The following is a 24,962-nucleotide window of genomic DNA, read 5'->3' on the forward strand; positions in this document are numbered from 1 at the left end:
CCCAGCGGGTCAAAACTGCGGTGGCCGGGATTGGCCACTGCACTCCAGTCTGGGTGACGGAGTGAGACTCCAACTCAAAAAAAAAAAAAGAAAATGCAGTGTGGCCCAACACAGATTAGAACCACTGTGGGGCATGTGATGTGCTCCAAGGAGACATTTGAGCTGAGGCCTGATGCCTGAAGCTGCTTGTGCTCAAAGGGTTGGATCACTATGTAGGAGGTACGAGTAATGGTGTGACACTGGGAAAGAGCACAGAGAGCCTGGGTGTGAGGAAGTAGTGTGGTCTGGAGAGCAGGATATATGGTATCATGAACAGGAGATGGGACTGGGTGATGCATGAGGGGCAGGATGAGACTGTATCATGGTAGATTTGGTAATCCCTGCTGAGAAGTTGGATTTTAGCTGCAAGGCAGCAAGGGGCCAAAGGTCTTTTTTCTTCTTGCTTTCCATCCTCTAACTTTCTTCACCTTATTTCCTTCTCTTCCTGATTTCCTCCCTCCCTTCCTTTAAATATCTAAAAATTGTATGTTTGACACATGATAAATGTAAATAATAAAGCAACCTAATAAAATGAGCACCTCTGGACTCCCTGTTCAACTTAGGAATGTAGACCTCATTATGTGATCGAAGCTACCTGTGTATGTTTTCCCTGTCCCATCCCCCACCTCTCCCCTGAGGTAACCCAGTATCTTGCATGCTGTGTGTTTTGTCCCTTACTTTTATGTTAACCACATATATATGAATCCTGAACCAACATTTTGTTTTACTGCTTGTTTCTGAGCCTTATAAAAATGGCACAGGTTGAATAGTATCCCTTTTCTAAAATGCTTGGGATCAGAAGTATTTCAGGTTTTTTCAGATTTTGGAGTATTTTGCACTATTTGTGCAGGTTGAGCTTCCCAAACCCCAAAATTCCAAATGCACCAATGGGCATTTCCTTTGAGTGTCATGTCAGTTCTCAAAAAGATTGAGATTTTGGAGAATTTCAGATTTGAGATTTTTGCATTTGAGGTGCTCAACCTGTGTTGTACTTTTAAAATTCTTTTGTGACTTGCCTTTTCTACTCGGCATTATGTTTCCAAGATCCACCTATGGGGAAGCAGTGGGGTGGGCATTCATTCATTGCTATGTAACAGTTTACGGTGGCAGATTCCACTGGAGAATCTTAATCGGAGCAATGGATATGATGACATCTGCATTGTAGGAAGATCACTCTGGTTTTGCCATCCTTTTCTATCTAAAATAAAAAATCTTGTAATCTCTCTTCACTTTTATTCTTTTATAGCTACAATCCTCCTCTGTGCTGGGGTATGTGTCCCTGATGGATATCTTCTACTTACCCATACCACTAAGCTTGACTGTCTGTCCTTTTCTTTTTTCTTTTTATTTTTAATTAAAAAAATTTTTTTTTAGTTCAAGTCTCACTCTGTCGCCCAGACTGGAGTGCAGTGGCCGCTTCCAGCCACCGCAGCCTTGACCTGCTGGCCTCCGGCAATCCTTCTGTCTCAGCCTTCCAAGTAGCTGGAACTACAGGCATGCACTGCCATGTCTGGCTAATTTTTTTTTTTTTTTTAATTAATTGTAGAGATGAGGTCTCGCCAAGTTGCCCAGGCGGGTCTTGAACCCGCGGGCTCAGGCAATCCACTCACCTCAGCCTCCCAAAGGTGCGGGATTACAGGCTGAGCCACCAAGCCCGGCTTATCCTTTTCTTTTTTAATTAGAAAATACAGTTTATTTAAAAACTAAACTAGAAAGAGAGAGAAAGAAGAGATTCACCTCCCCAAGGTAGGAGAGGGGGCCAAAACTTAAGAAAACATGGCCTGGCCATAGCTCAAAGAGCACCTGGCCACCCATAATGCTTCCTAAGTATAATTTCTTTTTTCTTCTTTTTTTTGTGAGTTGGAGTCTTACTCTATCTTACAGGCTGGAGTGCAGTGGCACACTCACGGCCACCCCAGCGACCTGCTAGGCTCTGGCAATCCTTCCGCCTCAGCCTTCCAAGTACCTGGTACTACAGGAGCGCGCTACCATGCCTGGCTAATTTTTTGTTTTATTTTGTTGTTGAGACAAGTTCTCGCCAAGTTGCCTGGGCTGGTCTCGAACCTGCGGGCTTAGGCAGTCCACTTGCCTCGGACTCCCAAAGTGCTGGGATTACAGGCTGAGCCACCGAACCCGGCCCCTAAATATAATTTCTAAGTATAATCCTGATATTAAATAGGTATTTTTAAAGTATACAGTACTGCTCTCTGTTATCATCAGTGTTCTTCATTGATCTAGAGGTCACATACTACCAGCTATAGAGATATGTGATAGGGGTATGTGTGTATCTTTCTCTTTCCTCCTTTCCCCCTCCAGGTGTGTGTTAGAGTGCCTATGAAATTAGACTTTCCCTCTTCCCTTGAAAAATGGTAGGATCCTGTCACATAGGGCCCAGTTCCCCTGACACATAGGTCCCAGTTCCCCTGAGGTTCCAGCTGCTTGGTGCTAAATAACCCTTGCAGTTGGGCAGGATGGCTGGTTTTCCACCTGGCCCACTTCTTTTGTTCATGCTACTTGTCAGGCTTCTTCCGAGTTCCTTAGGCTGTCCTTGAGTCCTCTGCTGGGAAGAGACTAGGCCTTCATTCTAGGTGACATACATAGGTGTGAAATATGAACTAGTCTCTCAGCAACATAATGGTTTCTGGCATGTCCTTATGAGGAGTTGGCTATATTCTATTCTGCCTTCTCTGCTTGAGTTTCAAAGCCTCCCAAGGCAGGGGTCAAACACCTGCTCTTGACCTCCCCGACCCTCTGGGAAGATGTTCCAAACTCTTGTGGTTTTCCTCTTGAGAGTTTCTCATTATTTTTCTTTTTTTTCTCCCCTCTTTTTAGCCTTGCATCATCAAGATTAAAAACTTTTTTGATGCAGAAGATTATTATATTGTTTTGGAATTGTAAGTAGTAAATTTTTAAAAAATTTATGTTCCCATTTAAATGCTTTTAAGCCACCAAAGAATCTAATATAGGCTTGCCTTTCTTTTCCTGGGGTACCTCAGTGTATGTATGTGGTGGTAAGACCCACAAAGTATGTGTGTAGGGGGTTAAAATCAATTCTAAAAACCCTCCAGTGTTTCCAAAGGCAGGTGGTATGGGATTCCGGGGCCTGGATCTGTGGCCTGTGTTTGAAACTCCACTCTGGAGATGACTGGCTGACCACCCATGGGTGAGTTTACTTCACCTCTCTGAGTCTCATTTTCCTAATGTCAAATGGGGATAATAGTGATACCCCCACAAGCAGAGTTCTTGTAAGAATTAAATGCTATGAGGGGTAGAAAGCCCTCAGCAGAGCACCTGGCACATGTAGGAACTCACCACTGGTCAGCATTATTATAGTTGGCCCTCTGTATCCGTGGGTTTAGTATCCATGGAATCAACCAACTTTGGATTGAAAATACTCAGAAAAATAAAATGGATGGTTGCATCTTTGTGGAACAGATACACGCTTTTTTTCTTCTTATTCTTTTTTTTTTTTTTGGAGTCTCACTCTGTTGCCCAGGCTGGAGTGCAGTGCATGCTCATGGACACCACAGCCTCAGTCTGCTGGATTCAGGTGTTCCTTCTGCCTCATCCTTCCAAGTAGCTGGAACTACAGGTGGGCATCACCATGCCCAGCTGATTTTTTTGATTTATGTAGTGACGAGGTCTTGCCATGTTGCTCAGGCTGGTCTCGAACCCGCAGGCTCAGGCAGTCCTCTCGCCTCAGCCTCCCAAAGTACTGGGGTTACAGGCATGAGCCACTGCGCCTGGCTTATTTATTTCTAAACAATGATTTACATAGCATTTACATTATAATTTACAGATGATTTAAGGTATATGGGAAAATGCTCATTGGTTATATGCAAATACTGCATCGTTTTATATCTTAGGGGAGTCCTGAAACTAATCCCCCATGGATATCCAGAGACGACTATACTCTGAAATATCTACCTGGGTGAACCTTTCTTTTCAGGATCATGAAACCAGGTTGCATGATGGCACCTGAGTATCTTTTAGTGTCTTGCTAGTTTACTTCGATGGCCACAATGTCCTGTGTTATTCAGTGTGATTGGAATAATTTCCTTTCTGATTCCTGGAAAATGCCTGTCTTGATGTCCATTCCTGCATAAATATGAAGTGTTTCTGAGAGCGGCAGTTATGCCAGGCAGGGATTGCTTTGCTCTTGGCTGGCAAACAGTGACTTTGTAGGTTGACCATCAAGACTACATGGTAAACAGCCTCAGTCAGAGCATTAGGAGAGACTGGATGGCCCTTGTGGATTTTAAGAAAACAACTGTTGCTGTCAAATAGGAGAGACTTACCTGACTAGATCCAGTTAACACTGTTCAATAAAAGTGATGATAATAATCATGTGATAACAGTAGCTGATATTTACTAAGTACTGACTATAATCCAAGTACTGCTATAAGCAGTTTACATGAGTTGACTCTTTACCACAGTCAGACAGACTACCTATAAGTTACAGATGGGTTACTAGTTTTAGCCCCACTTTAAAGAAAATTCCTCTGAATCATAGAATAATTGAATAATCTTGCCAAGTACTTGTGCCAAGTGCTACATCAGTTATCTCTTAATTTTTACAACAACCATCAAGTAGGTGGTATCCTCATTTTTCAAGTGGTAGAAACAAGCTCAAAGAGTCTAAATAGCTTGCCCAAAGTCCCATAGCTGGGGAGTGGGGGAGTTGGGGTTCAGAACCCAGTTGTCTAATTGTAAACTCCTATTTGCTCTTATACATCAGTCTCAGAACCACCTGGGGTATGTGATAAACATGCAAATTCGTGGGCCTCACCTACAATCTACTGAATCAGACTTTTAAAAGTTCTCCAAGGGTTTCTAATACCTACTCCTTTCATCTTGTTCCTTAGTTTCCATCTGGGACATCTGATTATGGATGAGGCTTATTACCTCATTATCTTGAAAAATGGGAGTCAAGAGTGACTAAATATGGCAACTGTTTGCTCGTCTTAATGAGTTTATGTTATTATCTTCTGTCCAAGTGAGTTTCCCTCCAGGAATGAACCCCCTGCTTGGTCTGTGTGTTGTTTCAGGATGGAAGGAGGAGAGCTATTTGACAAGGTAGTGGGAAATAAACGCCTGAAAGAAGCTACCTGCAAACTCTACTTTTACCAGATGCTCTTGGCTGTACAGGTAGGGGAAGCCTTTTTTTCTTTTAGGTAAATTGCTCCAAGTTAAGCAGAAACCAAGAGACTGGATCAAATCTCAGAAGATAATGTGTGTTTATTGTCCTGTTCTTGCAAAAACATCCTCTCCTTTACTCAGTTGCCAAAGCTCTTTCTGTGAATAGAAAAAAGGGAATTAAAGAAATAAACACATGGTCCTATGTCACCTCTCTTTGGCTTGGAGGTATTTCTGGAGGTTCTGCCTGATCCTTGTAGAAATCCTTCTTAACTCAGAGTAGGAGCTGTACAGGTATGAGGACAAGGCTGGTAGGTTGGGGTGGTTGTGACTGATGGGTTGCTCTTCGATGGCTCAGTACTAGGTGTTCCCTTTAGATGTGGCTTCCTGTTAAACTGCAGCATGTAGGTGGGCAGGCTAGTGGGGCGAGTGTGCAGCCTTCTCTATTCAGTGAAAGTGCTGGATGGAAGAATAGCTGGCAGCACTTGACTTTGAGGAACACCACTATTTCCCACACCAAATTTGGTTGCAGCCAGTCCCTGTCAGGGTTTCTTCTCTTGAAAACCCACTCCATGCAGCGACTGAGAATAGTTCTTATATTGAGTGAGGATTGCAAATGATTTTTTTGTGGTTGGCCTAACTGTATTTGCCCTCCTTGGAGTACTCTTACTGGTCTATTTTCTCACTTATGTTATATTTAGTGATCAAGAATATTAAGATGAATCTTGTATAGTCTATGGATGTGCGGACTTTTTGTTTCCTAAAGAAATATGGGCTGAGTGTGGTTTCATGTCTGTAATCCCAGCTATTTGTTAGGTTGATAATTTTAAGGTCTCAAAGTTGCAGTGAGCTTGGATGACAGAGTGAGATACTGTCTCAAAAAACAAAAACAAAAAAACAACATGGCATAGAATGTTGATGTTTCTTTGTGTTTGTTTTTGTATGCTGTTTCAGATATCAGAGCTTTCAAAGACTATTTCCATTAAGAAATAGGTTAACTTTGGGCATATAAACAGATAATTTACAAATATATATTGTTACAGATTTCCTTTAAAAATATTCTCAGGGAACAGGCTTGGTGACTCAGCCTATAATCCCAGCACTTTGGGAGGCCAAGGTGAGTGGATTGCCTGAGCCCACAGGTTCTAGATCAGCCTGGGCAACTTGTGAGACCTCGTCTTTACAATAAATCAAAAATTAGCCAGGCATGGTAGTGCATGCCTATAATTCTGGCTACTTGGAAGACTGAGGCGAAAGGATTGCCGGAGCCCAGCAGGTCGATGTGGGGTGATCTTGAGTGTGCCACTGCACTCTAGCCTGGGTGACAGAGTGAGACTCCAACTCAAAAAAATATATATTCTCAGGGCTTGAATAACCAAATATATCATTTTGGTGGGTTTTTTTTTTTTTATGAGTTGGAGTCTCACTCTGTTGTCCAGGCTGAAGTGCAGTGGCATGCTCATGGCCACCACAGCCTCGACCTGCTGGGCTCAGGTGATCCTTCTGTCTCAACCTTCCAAGTAGCTGGAACTACAGGTACACGCCACCACGCCTGGCTAATTTTTTGATTTATTATAGAGATGAGGTCTTACCAAGTTGCCCAGGCTGGTCTTGAGCCCATGGGCAATCCTCTTACAATGACCTCACAAAGTGCTGGGATTACAGGCGTGAGCCACGTGCTTGGCCTTGGTGGAATTTTTATGTTTGCTTTTATGTTGGTATGCTCTCAGAATATTTTGTATTCACCCCTTTGAACTTTTATTGAAATTAACATCTCTCTATCAACTTGTGAAGGGTTATTTAGTATATTAAAGTGAAATGAAAGGTCTATTATCTTAAGTTGGCTTTTCTCATTTTTCTGCTTTTTAAAGATGTTTAAAAATAATTTTTTTTATAAAAATAAATTTAGAAACACTAACTCTTTTGCCCCATCAGTTTTCTATGATTTGGGGGAATATGGTTGTGTGTAACATGGCTACCGTTTCACTCAGCTATGATATGTATGTGTTGATAGCTTTGACTGTATTTGTGTGCTTGCTGCATAAATCTGAGGATCTTGCCCCTCTTTCTGTGTAGTACCTTCATGAAAATGGCATTATACATCGGGATTTAAAGCCAGAGAATGTTTTACTATCATCTCAAGAAGAGGACTGTCTTATAAAGGTAAGAAATTTATGTTCTGTATGTGGCCAGTCCGGTAGATTTCTGTTGAGAAACTTGTCTTGAGCTCCATTGTGTGCAAGTCACTTTTGTGCTCAGAGGAAGAAAGGAGGGTCTAAATGCACAAGAAATCACATACTCTGCCATTCCCTGTTTCTTAAGCCTGGCTTCATTTTAAAATCTCCTATTAGAGTTGGGTGCAGTGGCTCACGCTTGTAATCCTAGCACTTTGGGAGGCCGAGGTGGGAGGATTCTTTGAGCCCAGGAGTTCAAAACCAGTCTTGGCCACATAGTGAGACCCTGTCTCTGTGAAAAAAATTAGCCAGACCTGGTGGTACATGCCTGTAGTCCCAGGTATTCGGGAAGCTGAGGTAGAAGGATCACCTGAGCCCAGGAGGTCCAGGCTGCAGTGAGCTCTGATCATGCTACTGGACTTCAGTCTGGGTGACAGAGCGAGAACCCTACTTAAAAAAAAAAAAAAAAAAGAAAAGAAAAGAAAAAAAGAATTATGGTCCCCAAGCTGTACCTCAGAGGCTAAGGGTGGCACCTACATGTGTTTCTTTCTTTCTTTCTTTTTTTGAGTTGGAGTCTCACCTGTCACCCAGACTGGAGTGCAGTGGCTGCTCCCGGCCACCGCGTAGCCTCCACCTGCTGGTATCCAGCGATCCTTCCGCCTCAGCCTTCCAAGTAGCTGGAATTACAGGCATGCGCTACCACGCCCAGCTGATTTTTTGATTTATTGTAGAGATGAGGTCTCGCTGCCCAGGTGGGTCACGAACCTGCGGGCTCAGGCAATCCACTCACCTCAGCCTCCCAAAGGCGCGGGATTACAGGCTGAGCCACCGAGCCCGGCTTTGTGTGTGTGTGTGTGTGTGTGTGTGTGTGTGTGTGTGTGTGTTGGAGTCTCACTCAGTCGCCCAGACTGGAGTGCCGTGGCTGCTCCCGGCCACCGCAGCCTCATCCTGCTGGGCTCCAGCGATCCTTCCTCCTCAGCCTTCCAAGTACCTGGAACTACAGGCGCGCGCTACCACGCCCAGCTAGTTTTTGCTTTATTGTAGAGATGAGGTCTCGCCATGTTGCCCAGGCGGATCTCGAACCCGCAGGCTCAGGCAATCCACTCACTTCAGCTTCCCAAAGGCGCGGGATTACAGGCTCAGCCCAGCACATGTGTTTATTTCCAAGCTCCCCAGGTATTCCATGCTGCAGCCAAGTTTGAGACACTGGGGTTTAAGAAGAACCATGTAAGACTAATTAGAACCTTAAAATGTCTGTGATAAAGGTTATACATTTTTTATAAGATTGCAGATAACATAGGTTAAGTTGGAAAGCCTCAGTCTTGAGGTTTCTAAGCTCAGGAATTTTAATGTAAGCAAAATTAAGTACCGTAACTTTCAAAGACATGAATTTGTAGATTCCAGATTAACAGCAGGTATGACTTGTATAATAGAAACTGATCTAGTCTGCATGCTTTTTCAGACTGGCCGACTATGTTAATCTTTTTATTTTATGCCATTATTAAACATTATTCCCTTTTGTCCTTAATTTTAGATTACTGATTTCGGGCATTCTAAAATTTTGGGGGAGACCTCTCTCATGAGAACCTTATGTGGTACCCCCACTTACTTGGCTCCTGAGGTTCTTGCTTCCATCGGGACTTCTGGGTATAACCGTGCTGTGGACTGCTGGAGTTTAGGAGTTATTCTTTTTATCTGGTAAGAGAAGTTTTTGCTGGTTCAGTCTGGTTGTAGATGATTAGATGAAATCATAAACATGTGCAGGTAGAGAGCTGGTGCTTAATTTAAGTCACTTTTTGACCACTGATTTAAAGAGAAATGTGATTTTTTCATTATGTTTAAAAATAAAACATCCAAATGTCACTGAGAATACCACTTGATTTCTTTTCCTTTCTCTTTCTACCAATATTAAGCCTTAGTGGGTATCCACCTTTCTCTGAACATAAGACTCAAGTGTCACTGAAGGATCAGATCACAAGTGGAAAGTACAACTTCATTCCTGAAGTCTGGGCAGAGGTATCAGAGAAGGGTATGACTATGAAAGAGTTAAAAGAATTTGTGGTTTGCTAAAATGTGTATGTGCTGTAGTGGGAGTTTCTTTCTAAATTCCGTGATGTTTTCTCCTGTCAATTCTGTTCTTATTTTCTATTGTTAGTTTCGTGCCATTTGAGAGGTAGAGGAAGTTATTAAGTGCAGGCACTCAAGTCCTAGGTCTGCTACCTCTTAGATGTGTGACCTTAGGCAAGTTATTTAACCGAAGTCTCCATTTTCTTTCTTTCTTTCTTTTTTTTGAGTTGGAGTCTTACTCTGTCGCCCAGACTGGGGTGCAGTGGCTGCTCCCAGCCACCACAGCCTCTACCTGCTGGGCTCCGGTGATCCTTCCGCCTCAGCCTTCCGAGTAGTTGGAACTACAGGCGTGTGCTACCACGCCTGGCTAATTTTTTGATTTATTGTAGAGATGAGGTCTCGCCAGGTTGCCCAGGCGGGTCTCGAACCCACGGGCTTAGGCAATTCACTCCTCAGCCTCCCAAAGTGGGGGATTACAGGCTGAGCCACCGAGCCCGGCTTCCATTTTCTTTATTTGTAAAAGGGTCTTCAATAGTTTCTACCTGAAACAGTTTTTGTGGGGGTTGAGTATAATATATAGAACTACCTGGTACCTATTTAAGTGTACAATAAGCAACATTTTTTTGAGTTGGAGTCTCACTCTGTCGCCCAGACTGGAGTGCAGTGGCTGGTCCCGGCCACCGCAGCCTCGTCCTGCTGGGCTCCAGCGATCCTTCCTCCTCAGCCTTCCAAGTAGCTGGAACTACAGGTGCGTGCTACCACACCCGGCTAATTTTTAAATTTATTGTAGAGATGAGGTCTCACCAAGTTGCTCAGGTGGGTCTCAAACCTGCCAACTCAGGCAATCCACTCACCTCAGCCTCCCAAGGCGCGGGATTACAGGCTGATCCACCGAGCCCGGCTTCCATTTTCTTTATTTGTAAAAAGGGCTTCAATAGTTTCTACCTTAAACAGTTTTTGTGCAGGTTGAGTATAATATATAGAACTACCTGGTACCTATTTAAGTGTACAATAAGCAACTTTTTAGTTATAAGGGTTTTTTTGAGTAAGCATGTAAAAGCTAAATATCATTAGTTACCTTGTGTTTTATAATTTAAAAGTACAACTTTTAGTTCTCGGAAGAAAAAGTCAAAAAATTAAATGTCAATTAATGACACATAGGTGATTATATTAAATGTCAGAATATTTAAAGACTAATATTGCAGTGTACAAGCCAGGTTGCAGTTGTTTCTTACTGGAGTAGTCAAATTTTATTTTAGACAAGTGTGTAGTTTTAGGCAGCCTCTCTGGCTGAGGAGCTCTCATCATCAATTCATGGGTCTCAGGGACCATTTTCTATGCATCCTAAGTATTTTAGAACTGGGTGAAAGTTCAGTTTTAATTAGTTTGAACTTGAGTCTGGCAACCAAAGGGGGAACAGGGATTGTGATGTGTTAGCAGGGAAAGATGGGTAGCCATTATCATTCCTGGTATTCTCTGACTACTCTGAATAGAGAGAGTAAGAAGGCCCTGTCCACTATGTCTGCTGACTCACTGATCATCTCAGACTCTCTCTCCTCTTTCTGGATGGTGGCCTGTAATCAGGCATAGTGTAATATATTTATCCATTTTGCTGATTTGCCCAATTATCTTGTTGCTTTAGCTCTAGATCTTGTCAAGAAGTTGTTGGTAGTGGATCCAAAGGCACGTTTTACAACAGAAGAAGCCTTAAGGCACCCGTGGCTTCAGGTGGGTGTGGGGCAGTGCCTACTAGCATAAAATATTTGTGGCCCTACTGCCTGAGAGTGATGAGGCAGAGGACAGAAACATATTTGCTTTGTTGGGTCTATTTATTATAATTGCTTTAGATTGAGTGTTAGGTATATGAGGGTATGTGGGAGCGTGGAGGGCTAGGAGAGTTATAACTATTTTGACATCATTCGTGGCTCCTGGGGATACTGTCCTGATGTGGTTCCACTTGGCTGCCCCGTGTCTGTCATTTGGCCTGTGTTCCTTTGAGAGCTTGTTCAATCCTCAGTCATGTGCCCCTAACTCCTAAAGGTGGAGTGATCTGCATTCCAGCCATCTCCAATCTTTTTTTTTTTTTTTGAGTTGTAGTCTCATTCTGTCGCCCATGCTGGAGTGCAGTGGCATGCTTATGGCCATCTCAGTGTCGACCTGCTGAACTCAGGCGATCCTTCCGCCTTAGCCTTCCAAGTAGCCAGAACTACAGGCGCATGCTACCACACCTGGCTAATTTTTTGATTTGTTATAAAGACAAGGTCTCACCATGTTGCCCATGCTGGTCTCGAACCCACAGGCCCAGGCAATCCTCTCGCCTTGCCTCCCAAAGTGCTGGGATTATAGGCTTTAGCCACTGTGCCCAGTGCCATCTTCAATCTTAAATGTGAATGCTGGGGGAAGTGGAGGAGGACAGCTCCCTAGGGAGAATCCAGCGATTTCTCAAACACAAGTGTTTGGGTATAAAGGGTCCTACTTCTTGTTCATGGTGAGTAAGCATGCCCTTGGGCAGGCTGTCACCTGCACCTTTCAGGTCTACATTGCCTCTGTGTTCCTGCTGGGGGTTGCGAATTCCATTAGATTATGCCGCATTTGAAACTGCCAGTGTTGGAAGTCATCTGTGGCTTTGCTGGGTAATTTTTTAGTTTTGGAATTAGCCTACAGCATGGGGCAGGCTTTCTGGTGACTGTCTGGTCTTCTGTTAAGTGCAGTTCCCTCCAGGATGGTCATGTGCCTTTTTATGAACTCTCTTTTGGTCTTTCTTTTTCCTATGGGCATGGGGGACATCACTAGGTAACTTGAGTGAGCTAGAGGCTGTTCTGGAGATTCCTGATTCAGGTATTCTTTGGACAGTCCAGCCTCAGCTCTGGACTTCAGGGACTCTGGGAAAACTGTCCCCATTCTTTGTTCCAACCCTCCACACCTAACAGTTTTGCTCAGGCCTGCTCAGGTTGAGGACAAGAAATCCTTAAAAAAAAAAAAAAAAAAAGGCAGAGATATGCGTTTTGGATGCTGCCCTGGAAACAGCAGTCCCCCCAGAAGAAATCTGTCACATGATTTAGTTTTTAATATGCCACACAGATTTGAAACAGCAGGACCCTGGAGAAAAGGAGTTTGGAAACAAAGGGTGCCTTTGCATGTGGGGATTTAATTTTGATGAAAAAGAGAAACATGGCTTTTGGTTCCCTTAATAGGAAAACTCTCGGGTGTAAATGCAGAGGTAGAGAAGCTGTGTTAGTTTTGAAAAAAATGGGGCTGGCCAGTTAGGCCTGGGAACAGAGTTTACATCTGCCTGAAATTTATGAGCAAGCATAGCCTATTTTTCTTGTACTTCTTTGTCTCAAAAGGAAACTCTTATTATCAACCAAGGAAAAGGTGAAGTTCAAGTCTGCCATGAGTTCTCACTTGAATATTCTTTTGTCCACATTTTGTTTTTATAGCAAAAGGTGGAGCGAACATTGAATGAAGACCAGGGTATAGATTGCCCATTTAAAACATCTGTTATTGATAGTTTAGGTTTTATTTTGGGAAACTTTAGTGTTTTTGAAGACACCAAGTGGTTTTGTGGGTCTGTCCCTAGACTGAGCATTGGGAATGTGGGTTCTCTTTTGTCATTAACAGAGTGCCCAGTTTGGGGAGCATCCCTTAATACCTACTTCCTGCTTCATGTTTGCTATCTGAAAGAGGGGTGTTTCTCTTGTTTGCCTTTAGGGGATATTCTAATTTCATATTTTTGAATAGACTGTAATCATCTCAAAGGAAGGGTATTTATAGATAAACATTGCTACCTATGGTAACAGTGAGTTCTTTTTTCATATTATTCCTAATTGATGACTTGTTTTATTTTATTTTTTAAATTTGGAGTCTCACTTTGTTGCCCAGGCTGGAGTGCAGTGGTATGCTCACGGCCACTGCAGCTTCAACATGCTGGGGTCAGGCGATCCTTCCACCTCAGCCTCCTGAGTAGCTGGAACTACAGGTGCATGCCACCACATCCAGCTAATTTTTTGATATATTGTAAAGACGAGGTCTTGCCAAGTTGCCCAGGCTGGTCTCGAACCCCTGGCCTCAGGCAATCCTCTTGCCTCTGCTTCCCAAAGTGCTGGGATTATAGGCAGACCACCACACCTGGTGATGACTTGTTTTAAATATAGGTCTATATAGGCTATGGTCACTCTGGCCTCACTGAAATACCACGTGAAGGGCATTTCATCGTGGTTTCATTTGTTTGTGCACTTTGTTTCTTTGAAACACTGTTAATGAGCTCATGTGTCAAGATGTGTTAGGTATTGTGGATACATAAAAGAGTAAGATATGGCCTTGCCTTGGGAAGTTGACCACTGGGCCAGGGCCAACCTTGAACATGGTCATTACAGAGCAGTGCAGGACATGGGGTAATAGGGGTAGGTGCAGAGTATGGTTCTAAACCAGGAGGAGACAGGGCCACTGTCCACAGGGCCTTGGGTACCCGTGTCTTCAACCAGTGTGAAGAATGTCTTAAGGCTTAATGGCCAGGCAGTAATGTGGAGATGAATGGCTTAGCATTTTCAAACATTTGTTTTTGTTTTTTGAAAAGTCAGGGTCTCACTCTGTCACCCAGGCTGGAGGTGCAGTGGCACCATCATCACCATCATGGCTCACTGCAGCCTTGATCTCTTGTGCCGAGGTGATCCTTTTGCCCCAGCCTCCTGAGTAGCTGGGACTACAGATGCATGCCCCACACCTGGCTCTTTTTTTTTTTTTTTTGGTAGAGATAAGGCCTTGCTATATTGCTAGGCTGGTCTGGAACTCCTGGGCTCAGGCAGTTCTCCCACCTTGGCCTCCCAAAGCGCTGGGATTGTAGGCATAAGCCCCTGCACCCAGACTCATTTCCAAACATTTGTTGAATATTGAATTCCTCTGATATGGAGGCTCTGTGCCTGTTAGAGTTCCTGTCATCAAAGGATGCTCAGGAAATATTTGTTCACTGAAGAAATGAGGACGGTGGGTAAGGTGGATTGGTAGGAAGGCAAGGAAGACATTCCTGGTAGAGGGTGTGGCATGAGCAGGTATGGGGGAAATAAGAGATGGATTTTTGAGAGTGACAGCACATAAGTGAGATCCTAAGGCCATAAGAGAGTATAGAGTGAAATCCATGAGCGTGGTGCCATCAAAATGGCAGTGGGGAGCTACACTGTAACTCTCCTGTTATTAGGCCTTTAGGACTGTAAAATTTCTATATCCATCAAATGGCTGAATGTTGGGGGCCTTGCTCATGTGTTCTTTCCCTTTGCCCACTATGGTATACTTGGCTCAGTGGGAGGAGGGGGTAGAGTTGGGCGGGAAAGTACATGAGACTTTGGAATCAGACAGCTCTGGGTCTGTGTTCTGCACACACCACTTGTGAGTGGCTGAGCTGGCCCATATTCCTAGTCATAGATAGTTCTTTCGCCTTTCTAAGGAGAGGACAGCTGTACCAGGCCACCACTCAGGACTCCCAAATGCAGAAGTGAGCATCTAGGAAGGTGGGGGCTACCCTCATATACATCTGGGTAGGAGTTCTCTGTGCCCTCCCACTTTCCCCTCCTGCAGCATGAAACACCTGTGACGCTATGTTCTGTTCATTATCTTCTTTTCTTATAAGATCTGAGTGCTGGGATATTGTGGACTTGAAGTTTTTCTGGCAACTTGAATAGGATCTGCTGGGTGGATTTTCCTAGGATGCTGGGTTGGTTGTTTAAACAGCCTGGATAACTGGCCTCATTGTTGGCAAGAGGGTGTTGCTGTGGCAGTGGGGTGGGGTGGGGTGTTTCCTGGAAAGATTCAGGGAGTCTAGCTTCTTTTTTTTTGAGTTGGAGTCTCACTTTGTTACCCAGACTGAAGTGCAGTGGCATGCTCCCGGCCACCGCAGCCTCAACCTGCTGGGCGCCAGCGATCCTTCCGCCTCAGCCTTCCAACTAGCTGGAACCACAGGTGCGCGCTACCATGCCTGGCTAATTTTTAAATTTATTGTAGAGATGAGGTCTCACCAAGTTTCCCAGGTGGGTCTCGAACCCACGGGCTCAGGCAATCCACTCCTCAGCCTCCCAAAGCGCGGGATTACAGGCTGAGCCACCGAGCCCAGCTCTGGCTTCTGACCTCTTATTATCTTTCTGAGATCTGGGATGCTGGTTCTGAAAGTTTTTTTTTTTTTTTTTTAAAGACAGGATCTTGCTCTATTGCCCAGGCTGGAGTGCGGTGGCATGATCATAGTTGACTGCAGCCTTGAACTCCTGGCTTCAAGCAATCCTCCTACCTCAGCCACCTGAGTAGCTGGGACTACAGGCACCTGCCACCACACTTGCTAATTTTAAATTTTTTGTAGTCTTGCTATGTTGCCCAGATTTGTCCTGAACTCCTGGTCTCAAGCAGTCCTACTACCTTAGCCTCCCAAAGTGCTGGGATTACAGGCTTGAGCCACTGTGGGCGACTCTGAAAATCTTCTGACTGCTAGGGTCTGTGATTCTCTGACTCACTGAGAGCCTTTAGGCCATGGGTTAGATTCAAACAGTACTGATGGAGCATTGACTCCTGATTAGACTATTCTGGGAAAACAGAGGGGAGCAACAGATAGTCCCTGTGATGTGGCAGCTTGAGCAAGGAGATGATTCTTGGTGGACAGACTGGATGTCTTTGTTTGCTTTTCTCTTTTTAGGGGGGTCAGCCCTAGGATTCTAGGAGCTTTCTTTCCTTCTGACACAGCCTACTTATGGATTTAATTTCCTTGCAGGATGAAGACATGAAGAAAAAATTTCAGGATCTGCTGTCTGAGGAAAATAAATCTATGGCTCTAACCCAGTTTCCAGCCCAGGTATTAGTATTCCTTATGGTCATTAAAGAGCTAGGTTTAAAGAGCTGATGAGCAAGAATGATGAGTTTGAAGATTCTACTGAGTAGTAATTGCTTAATGTATTTTTTTAGGTATAATGTAGTAGGCACTTTGTTTAACTTGATCTGCTTTAGCACCTTTAGAAGATTTAATAATGCAGGGGATAATTAATATGTTGGATAAGCACAGTGAAGGATTGTCATCTAAAAGGTCTGCAAGGCAAGTTCAGAAGACTCTCTTAGAGGCTTAAATTTAAATTTTTTGGAAAAATTAAATTGGGATGAGCAGTTGATTTCCTGATTATTATTGTATTCTTCCAAAGTTCTTTGTAAGTATAAGTTGATATCTGTTCATTCCTGTCTTCCTTTCTTTTGGTGAATGATATCTCTCCCTTTCTCCACTGCTTCCTCCTAATTATTTAAAGGCAAAACAAATAAGACACAAAAAAGATTGTCTTCCCACAAAAACAAGCAAGACTTGGGGCTCCAAGCAAGAGATATTCTAGTCCTTTGAAACTTGATTATTTAGGAAGAGATGATCAAGAGAAGGCTGGTTATGCTGCTTGCTCTCAATATACATCATTCAGTGGTGAGAAGCCACAAGGGAGAGAAATATCAATTAGATAAACATGTCAATCATTGACAACTAATAAATTTTGGTACTAGAAGTTTCACATGAAATGTCCCCGATTATACTGGAAACATACTGGGGAACTTGGATAGTGTTAAAGAAGCCAGTGCTTTTCTTTTGAACATTTCTCCATTTTCCTTTATTTCTAGCCTTCCACTAGTCGAAAGCGACCCCGTGAAGGGGAAGCAGAGGATGCCGAGAACACAAAGCGTCCAGCTGTGTGTGCTGCTGTGTTGTGAACACTGTGGTTTGGACATGAAAGAAATGTACCTTCTTTCACTCTGCTGTCATCTTTCTTTTCTTTTAAGTCTGTTTTTTATAGTTGGTATTTTAATTATGGGAATAATTGCTTTTCTACAATCATTGATGTACAATTAAAAACCTGATGGAACTTGGGCTTTGTGCTTATGTTTGATAATCAGTTCTTTAGTTGAATGCCTTTTTTTTTTTGAGTTGGAGTCTCACTCTGTCGCCCAGACTGGAGTGCAGTGGCCGCTCCCGGCCACCGCAGCCTCGACCTGCTGGGCTCCAGTGATCCTTCCGCCTCAGCCTTCCAAGTAGCTGGAGTTACAGGCGCACGCTACCACACCCGGCTAATTTTTTGATTTATTGTAGAGATGAAGTCTCACCAAGTTGCTCAGGCGGGTCTCAAACCCACGGGCTCAGGCAATCCACTCACCTCAGCCTCCCAAGCCGTGGGATTACAGTCTGAGCCACCGAGCCTGGCTTGAATCCTTTTTTTATGATGTTTAAAGTTGTTGTGTGCCTGTGGAGGTCCACCTTGGTGGGCACCAGGCACGTTTCTCAGAATGTCACTCTGGTCTCAGCCTGCGAGAGCTAAATACAAGTTCTAAGGCCTCTTGGAAAGTAACAGGAAAGAAACATAGCAAGGCTGGGGTGGAGTTTGGAGAGATTGGCTGGCCAGCTGCTGAAGTTCTCATGAGAATGACAAATACCTTGGTGCACAACAGGCCAGTTTTACATTCTCATTCTCATCCTTGTAATGATAACAGGCCTGCAGTCCTTGAAACCTTGGGGCTAGATAAGTTGTGAAACTCAGTTTTCCAGTTTTAGGAAGGTGATAGGGCACATCTACTGTGTATATGTGTGGCACCCCAGGGGGTCCTATGATCAAATGCATTAATATTTCTGTAGCAAATATTCACAACAGGAGGGATAGAGAAAAATTATAAGTCACTGCATATCAGTTCGTGTCAGTGTTTTCTGCCAAATGAGTTATGGATGACTTGTTTTTCTTTTCTTTTTTTTTTGAGTTGGAGTCTCACTCTGTCGCCCAGACTGGAGTGCAGTGACCACTCCCGGCCACCGCAGCCTCGACCTGCTGTGCTCCAGCGATCCTTCTGCCTCAGCTTTCCAAGTAACTGGAACTACAGATGCTACCATGCCTGCTAATTTTTGATTTATTGTAGAGATGAGGTCTCACCAAGTTGCCTAGGCGGGTCTCGAACCCATGGGCTCAGGCAATCCACTCACCTCAGCCTCCCAAGGCGTGGGATTACAGGCTGAGTACAACAGGCTGAATGGTGAGCCCAGCTGGATGATGTGTTTTTCAGAGCTATTTGGATTTTGGAAGTAGAGATAATGTGGTTATGTCGTGTTGACCCAATAATGATCAGGGAGGCCCTGTGCAAAGTGTTACCCTTGGCTGGTCTTTCCTCATGGTGATTCTATGAGCTAGGGTCTTCCAACTACCTTTGTTACAGGTGAGGAACCCAGGTTTAGAGGAGGAAGATAACTTCCAACATCACACAGTTGGTACCTGGCATAGCTGGGATCCAACTTAGGTCCTTCTGATTCTAAAACTAATGTTTCTGCATTCTTTACTGCATAGTCAGTCAGACTCAGGGATGTTGACCCACATTGACATAACTCATAAGAGACTGGTGTCTAAATCTTGAATGTTAGTGTGTCAATTATTATGAACAGTGAACTGCCAAAAGGAGCGAACACTTCTGTCTGCGTATCATGTGGGTTCAGTCTCTGTAGGCTGACTGCAAGGACAGCCCATGATCTGTGAAAGTTGTAAAATAATGGTGGCAAGGAACAGAAGTTCACTCAAGTTACGTCAAGTAAGAGGGGATTTGTTTCAGGGTTACGGATGGCTGGACTTGGGAGCCTTCCAAATGCAGACAGTTCTAATGACTCTCTTCTTATCTCTTTGTGACCTACTGAGTCTCCTTCTTTTGTCACTTTGCCTGGTTGATGCTAGGCCACATTGTAGCTTACTGTCCATGCCATGAATTGAGTGCTGTGGTTCAGATGCCACTGGTGATTCAGCAATGGCAGGGTCAAGGACACACAGTCATTTCCCAGGCAATGGGGATGGTGGTTGGCAATTTCCATTAAAAGGGTAGAGGAGCATTCTGAGGCTTGACTGGCCTGGCGCAGGGGGCTAGATGGAGATTTAGGTGGTTTCCATGTATAAAGGAATGAGGCTGAAATTGCCAAGTTAGATGGTTTTAGCTCATTTGAATATTTAATGTGGAGTCTGTGGTTTCCTAGGGCATTTTTCCCACTTGGGGCAGAGTTAGCCAACTCTTCTGTTTCCAGTACATTTTGTATTGGCTCCCTCTGTTTATATCTATCATGGTTGGCTGAATAATAGCCCCAAAAGTGTCCTCATCCTAATCCCCAGAACCTATGAATATGTTTCTCTACATGGCAAAAATGACTTTGCACATGTGATTAAGTAAACTTCTCAAGATGAGAGATTATCCTTTCTTATCCTGTGAGCCCAATGTCCCCTCACAGTGTTTTGTTTGTTTTGTTTTTGTCTCACTCTGTTGCCCAGGCTGGAGTGCAGTGGCACGCTCACAGCCACTGCAGACTCTGCCCGCTGGGCTCAGGCAATCCTTCCACTTTAGCCTCCCAAGTAGCTGGAATTATAGGTGTGTGCCACCATGCTTGGCTAATTTATTGATTTATTGTAGAGATGAGGTCTTGTCAAGTTGCCCAGGCTGGTCTCAAACCCCTGGACTCAGGCAATCCTCTCACCTCTGCCTCTCAAAGTGCTGGGATTACAGGCATAAACCACCATGCCCAGCTCACAGTATACTTTTAAGAGGGCCATAGGAGGAGTCACAGGAAATGGTGATATGACTGACTGAGTATCTTCATCCATTTTGTGTTACTGTAATAGAATACCTGAGACTGGGTAATCATAAAGAACAGATTTATTTCTTAAAGTTTCTGAAGGCTGGGAAGTCCAAGGTTGAAGGGCCCACATTTGATGAGGGCCTTGTTTTCTGTGTCATCCCATAGTGGAAGATGTTAATTGGGCTAGAGAAGAAGGGGGCTGAGCTTATCCGTTTATGAGGAACCCACTCCCACTATAACTAACTCACTCCTGAGATAATACCATCACTCCATTCATCAGGGCAGATCCCTTAACCTAATCACCTCTTAAAATCCCACCTCTCAATATCGTTGCATTGAGGATTATACTTCCAACACATGAACTTTGGGGGACACATTCAAACCATAGCTCTGAGCAGAGACGAGTGATATGCTTTGAAAATAGAGGAGGGGGCCACAGCAAGAAAACGGACTTTCCCTTCAGAACCTCCTGAATTCCTTTACTTGACACCTTGATTTTAGCCAAGTGAAACTGATCTCAGGCTTCTGAACTATAGAACTCTAGGAGACTTGTTTTAGGTTACCCAGTTTGTGGTAGTTTTTATAGCAACCATAGGAAACAAATATGCTTACCTGTGGGGGACAGCCACTGCTGACTGGGTGGCACTCAGCACATCTGCTTCCTCTCCTGACCTCACTCTAATTTTGTTTTGGAAGAATAATTTCCCTATCCCATGTAGTCATTGGGGCTCAGGGAGGATGGAAAGCTATGTGTCTCCCCTCCCACTATGAAAGTGGAATGGGTCCCTAAAGGTCCGCTTTACTGTGAAGCTCCTCCCACTGGCTCCTCAACCAGAGGTGGGTACAGGACTTTGAGACATGAGCAAATGGAGCTGGGATGTTAGTGTTAATGGTGGAACTAATATTTTGCTCTCATGAGCTCTGTAATTCCTAACTTTCAGTAATTGCTGACTTTTTGTTTCCTCGTCTGTAAAGTGGGCACAGTAAGAATACCAACCTATGCTGTTTGTGAGGATTCAACAGAGAAAGGCCCATAGAGTGCCTGTTAAGGGATTCATCAGTGTTGGCTTCCATCATCATTAATGGTGGTAGAACCACATGAGTAGCCAGAGGGAGTCATAGAAAGTTCTCGAGTTAGGGAAGTAACATCATCTGTAACTGAGTTGCCTTTCACCATGCAGATTTGGGAAATACCAGGCCTGGGGTGGGTGATGGGAGCAGAGGCAGAGGGCCATTTCCCAGTGGCTGAAGTGAATTGTCACTCCCTTTTGTGCAGCAGCCAAGTGGCTTCATGGTGGACCCAATGCATGCCTACATGATGGTCCAGTGGACAGCTCTTGTGTACCAGCCCTGTACCTGATGCCTCTTGTGGTAGTGCATCCCTATTTTTCAGAGAGAGGCAGTCCTCCTCCCATTTCTTCATTTTCCTCATGTCCTTCTGGTGGGGATGACCTTTACCCTGTCTCAGAGGGGCTCCATATAGCTGGGTCTGGCCAGTCTGGCTGTGGTGATTGGCTCAGGCAGGGGCATATAGCCCAAGTGGGTCCAGTCAAAGTCAGCTTTGGGACTTTGGCAGGAACTATTAGGAAACAACCCCTGCTTCCTTGGGCAGATGTGAGTTAGGAGCTGCTCAGGCCACTATGTGAAAAGAACTGTATGAGAACGAAGTAATCACAGAGGGAAGAGCCGAGAGACTGAGGTTGTCTGAATGCCTGGATCCAGCTATGCCTGAAGTGAGGCACCACCCCAGGCCTTTTCAACTGTGTGATTAGATATGTTCTCTTTTTTGTTTTATTCTAGGTTGAGTTGGGTTTTTTTGTCACTTGTATATGAAAGAGGCCAGATTAATAAACACAAACATCTCAAGCTCCAAGAGACGAGAACATTCTTTTTTCTAGTAGGGAAAACATTCCATGCTGTTTTTCTGCCAACCTTAGGGTTTTCAGAGAGCTTTGGGGGAGAGAATGGAAAGTGAAGATGTGGGAAGTAAGAGTCCTTGCAACCCCTAATTGGGCGAACTCCTCCCAGCTAATTTACCACAGGATTTGGGAGCAGAGCCCCTTTCATGAAACTTTCAGGAGTCTGGATGGATAGAGCCAAAATTACACCAACGAAGCTTGGAGAGCTTTGAGTGTCAGGCATTGTGCTCTGGGATGTACAGTCACATGCCGCCTAACAACGTTTCTATCAATGACAAACCACATATAAGTTGGTGGTTCCATAAGCTTATAATGGAGCTGAAAAATTCCTATTGCCTAGTAATGTAGCTCTCCTAATGCTGGTAAAGTAACGCATTACTCATGTGTTGGTGATGATGCTGTTACAAACAAACCTGTGTTGCCAGTCCTACGAAAATATACTACATGAAATTATGCACAGTACATACTAGTTGATAATTACGATAAATGTCTGTGTTTCTATTTTATGTATTTACTATACTATACTTTTATCTTTATTTTAATGTATACTCCTGCTTACATTTTTAAAAAGTCAACTATAAAACAGCCTCAGACAGGTCCTTCAGAAGGTATTCTGAAAAAAGGCACTGTTATCACAGGAGACGACAGTTTCATACCTGTTATTAATCCCAAAGACCTTCCAGTGGGACAAGATGTGAAGGTGACGTTGGTGGTCCTGATCCTGTGCAGGCCTAGCCTAATGTATCTGTTCGTGTCTTAGTTTTCTTTCTTTTTGGGGGGGGGGCTGGAGTACAGTAGCATGCTCATGGCCACTCCAGCGTTGACCTGCTGGGCTCAAGCGATCCTTCTGCCTCAGCCTTCCAAGTAGCAGGAACTACAGGCATGCGCTACCACACCCAGATAATTTTTTGATATATTGTAGAGATGAGGTCTCGCTAAGTTTTCCGCTGTTCTCGAACCTGTGGGCTCAGTCAGTCCCCTCACCTTGGCCTGCCCAAGTGCTGGGATTACAGACTTGAGCCACCGCACCTGGTCGTCTTAGTTTTTTAAAGTTTAAAAAGTAAAATTTTAAAAACAGAAAAAAGGTTATAGAATAAGAATATAAGGAAAAAATATTTGTGTACAGCTAATGTGCGCTATAAGCTAAATCTTACTATAAAGGAGTAAAAAAGTTAAAATGTTGGGTGTGGTGGCATGCACCTGTAGTCCCAGCTACTCAGGAGGATTGCTTGAGCTCATGTGTTTGAGGCCAGCCTGGGCAACATAGCAAGACCCTGTGGAAAAAAAAAAAGTTCCCAAGTAAAAAAGTTATAGGAAACTAATGTTCATTTATATTGAAGAAATAAAATTTTAAATGAATTTAATGTAGCCTTAAGGGTAGTGTTTATAAAGTCTACAGAAGTGTACAGTAATGTCTTAGGCCTTCACATTCACTTACCACTCACTCATTGACTCACCCAGAACAACTTCCAATACAGCAAGTTCCCGTTCATAGTAAGTATCCTATACAGGGGTACCATTTTAGATCTTTTATATCATATTTTTACTATACTTTTTAATGTTTAGATATGGTTAGATACACAAATACCATTGTGCTACAACTGCCTTCAGTACTTAGCATAGGAACATGCTATACAGGTTTGTATCCTGGGAGCATGAGGACTAAACTCTAACCTTTATTTCTCCTCTCAAATTCCTAACTAACGGATCTGGGGAGTCTCAGATGGATTTTTTTTTTATTAACCCTAAATAATATGGGTTACTTTCTAACCTGACTTTGGCAGAATATCACATAACAAAGAAGGAAATACAAAGTAGTTTATGACCTAAAATCATAAAAAATATTTTAGGATTTTGCAGCCATCTCTTGGGGAAATTTGCATTTGCGTAAAATCCCCTTCCCACAGAGGAGCTAGACGATGTTATTCTCTCTCAGGGCTTCCACCTCTAAGACTTCAACTACATATTCAGAAGCTTATCTTAACACAGCTTTTCCTTTAGTGATTTCAAAATTCCTTAGAGCAAATCTTTGAATCCACCTGTGACCTGCAAGCTCTCTCTCGGAGATGTCCTTCCTTCCTGGGCCATACCAATGTAAACTTCACAACAAATGTAAACCTCACAAGTATTGATTTGTGGTTTTTTGTAACTTCTGTCTTCCTGAGACACATGTAACCAAGCTGACCACCGTGAGCACAAGGACCTCTTGGGCCCAGGTCACTCATATTTGGCTCAGAATAAACCTTTAAAAATATCTTACAGAGCTTGGCATCTTTTCTCCTAGGTTTCCAGAGATGGAGGCGGGGCTTGAATGCAGATTTCCCTTTCTTTAGAACCTTTGGCTTTTAACCACTAACGCTACTTAAGAGATGGTATCTCTTGATCACCACCTGCTAAGTACTAGGCGAGGTGCTGAAGTTTTGTCGGATTACATTCAGTCCTCAGATCAAGGAGAAACAGGTCCCCGAAGACCAGACCCTTATCAAGCAAGGGTTATGGAGGTGCGGGACTTTAACTCGGATTCCACAGAGTCTGGCTCTCGTCGGGACACTGTGCCACCTACACTCGCGCACGTGCTTGCACACCTCCACGATGGCTATCGCACTACCTTCGTGGCGTCCTTCTGCCGGCACTTCTGGGGGGAAGTTCCTCCCGGCCCGCCAGGCCCCGCGCTTCAGAGGAAGCGAAAGGGGCAACGTAGGGAAAGAGCCGAGGGGCCCGGTCCGGGGTGGTCCGCAGCGCGGCAGGCGGCGGTGCTCAGCAGGGAATGGCGAGCTCGCGCGTCGTGCAGGATGGGCTCGGCGGGGGTGGGCGCGACGCGAGGAACAGCGGCCGGCTCCAGAGGGCCCGAGGCGGGGTTCGCGAGGAGGGGGCGCGGCGAGTGCGCGCGTGCGCGGTGCGTGATGGGTCCGCGGGGGCGCGCGTGCGCGGCTGGGGGGGGCAGTGTGGGTCTCCGCGGTGGCGCGCGGCACGGCGGGAACATGGCGCGCGGAGCCGGCGCGCGCTCCTAGCTGGCGGGACCGTTAGCTCGAG

The 24,962-nt window shown here is 44.4% G+C and overlaps 1 protein-coding gene across 4 annotated transcripts in view; it reads left to right on the forward strand.

Annotated features, from left to right (window-relative positions):
• CHEK2 (checkpoint kinase 2) overlaps nt 1–17,289 on the forward strand; it is a 48,505-nt gene extending 31,216 nt beyond the window's left edge. For 3 of the 4 annotated variants that reach the window (XM_008058690.2, XM_008058689.1, XM_008058692.1), the window contains 8 exons: nt 2,872–2,933; nt 5,088–5,187; nt 7,252–7,338; nt 8,884–9,047; nt 9,263–9,378; nt 11,059–11,144; nt 16,165–16,245; nt 17,043–17,289. In XM_008058690.2, coding sequence (XP_008056881.1) covers nt 2,872–2,933; nt 5,088–5,187; nt 7,252–7,338; nt 8,884–9,047; nt 9,263–9,378; nt 11,059–11,144; nt 16,165–16,245; nt 17,043–17,132 — 786 coding nt within the window. In that variant the 3' untranslated portion in view covers nt 17,133–17,289. The remainder of the gene's footprint in view (nt 1–2,871; nt 2,934–5,087; nt 5,188–7,251; nt 7,339–8,883; nt 9,048–9,262; nt 9,379–11,058; nt 11,145–16,164; nt 16,246–17,042) is intronic. The other variant, XM_008058691.2, reaches the window with a different exon arrangement.
• Nucleotides 17,290–24,962: the final 7,673 nt, after the last annotated feature.

This window comes from Carlito syrichta, unplaced genomic scaffold (assembly GCF_000164805.1).
Source record: "Carlito syrichta isolate Samal-C Ts95f unplaced genomic scaffold, Tarsius_syrichta-2.0.1 Scaffold303588, whole genome shotgun sequence".
NCBI classification, from domain to species: domain Eukaryota; kingdom Metazoa; phylum Chordata; class Mammalia; order Primates; family Tarsiidae; genus Carlito; species Carlito syrichta.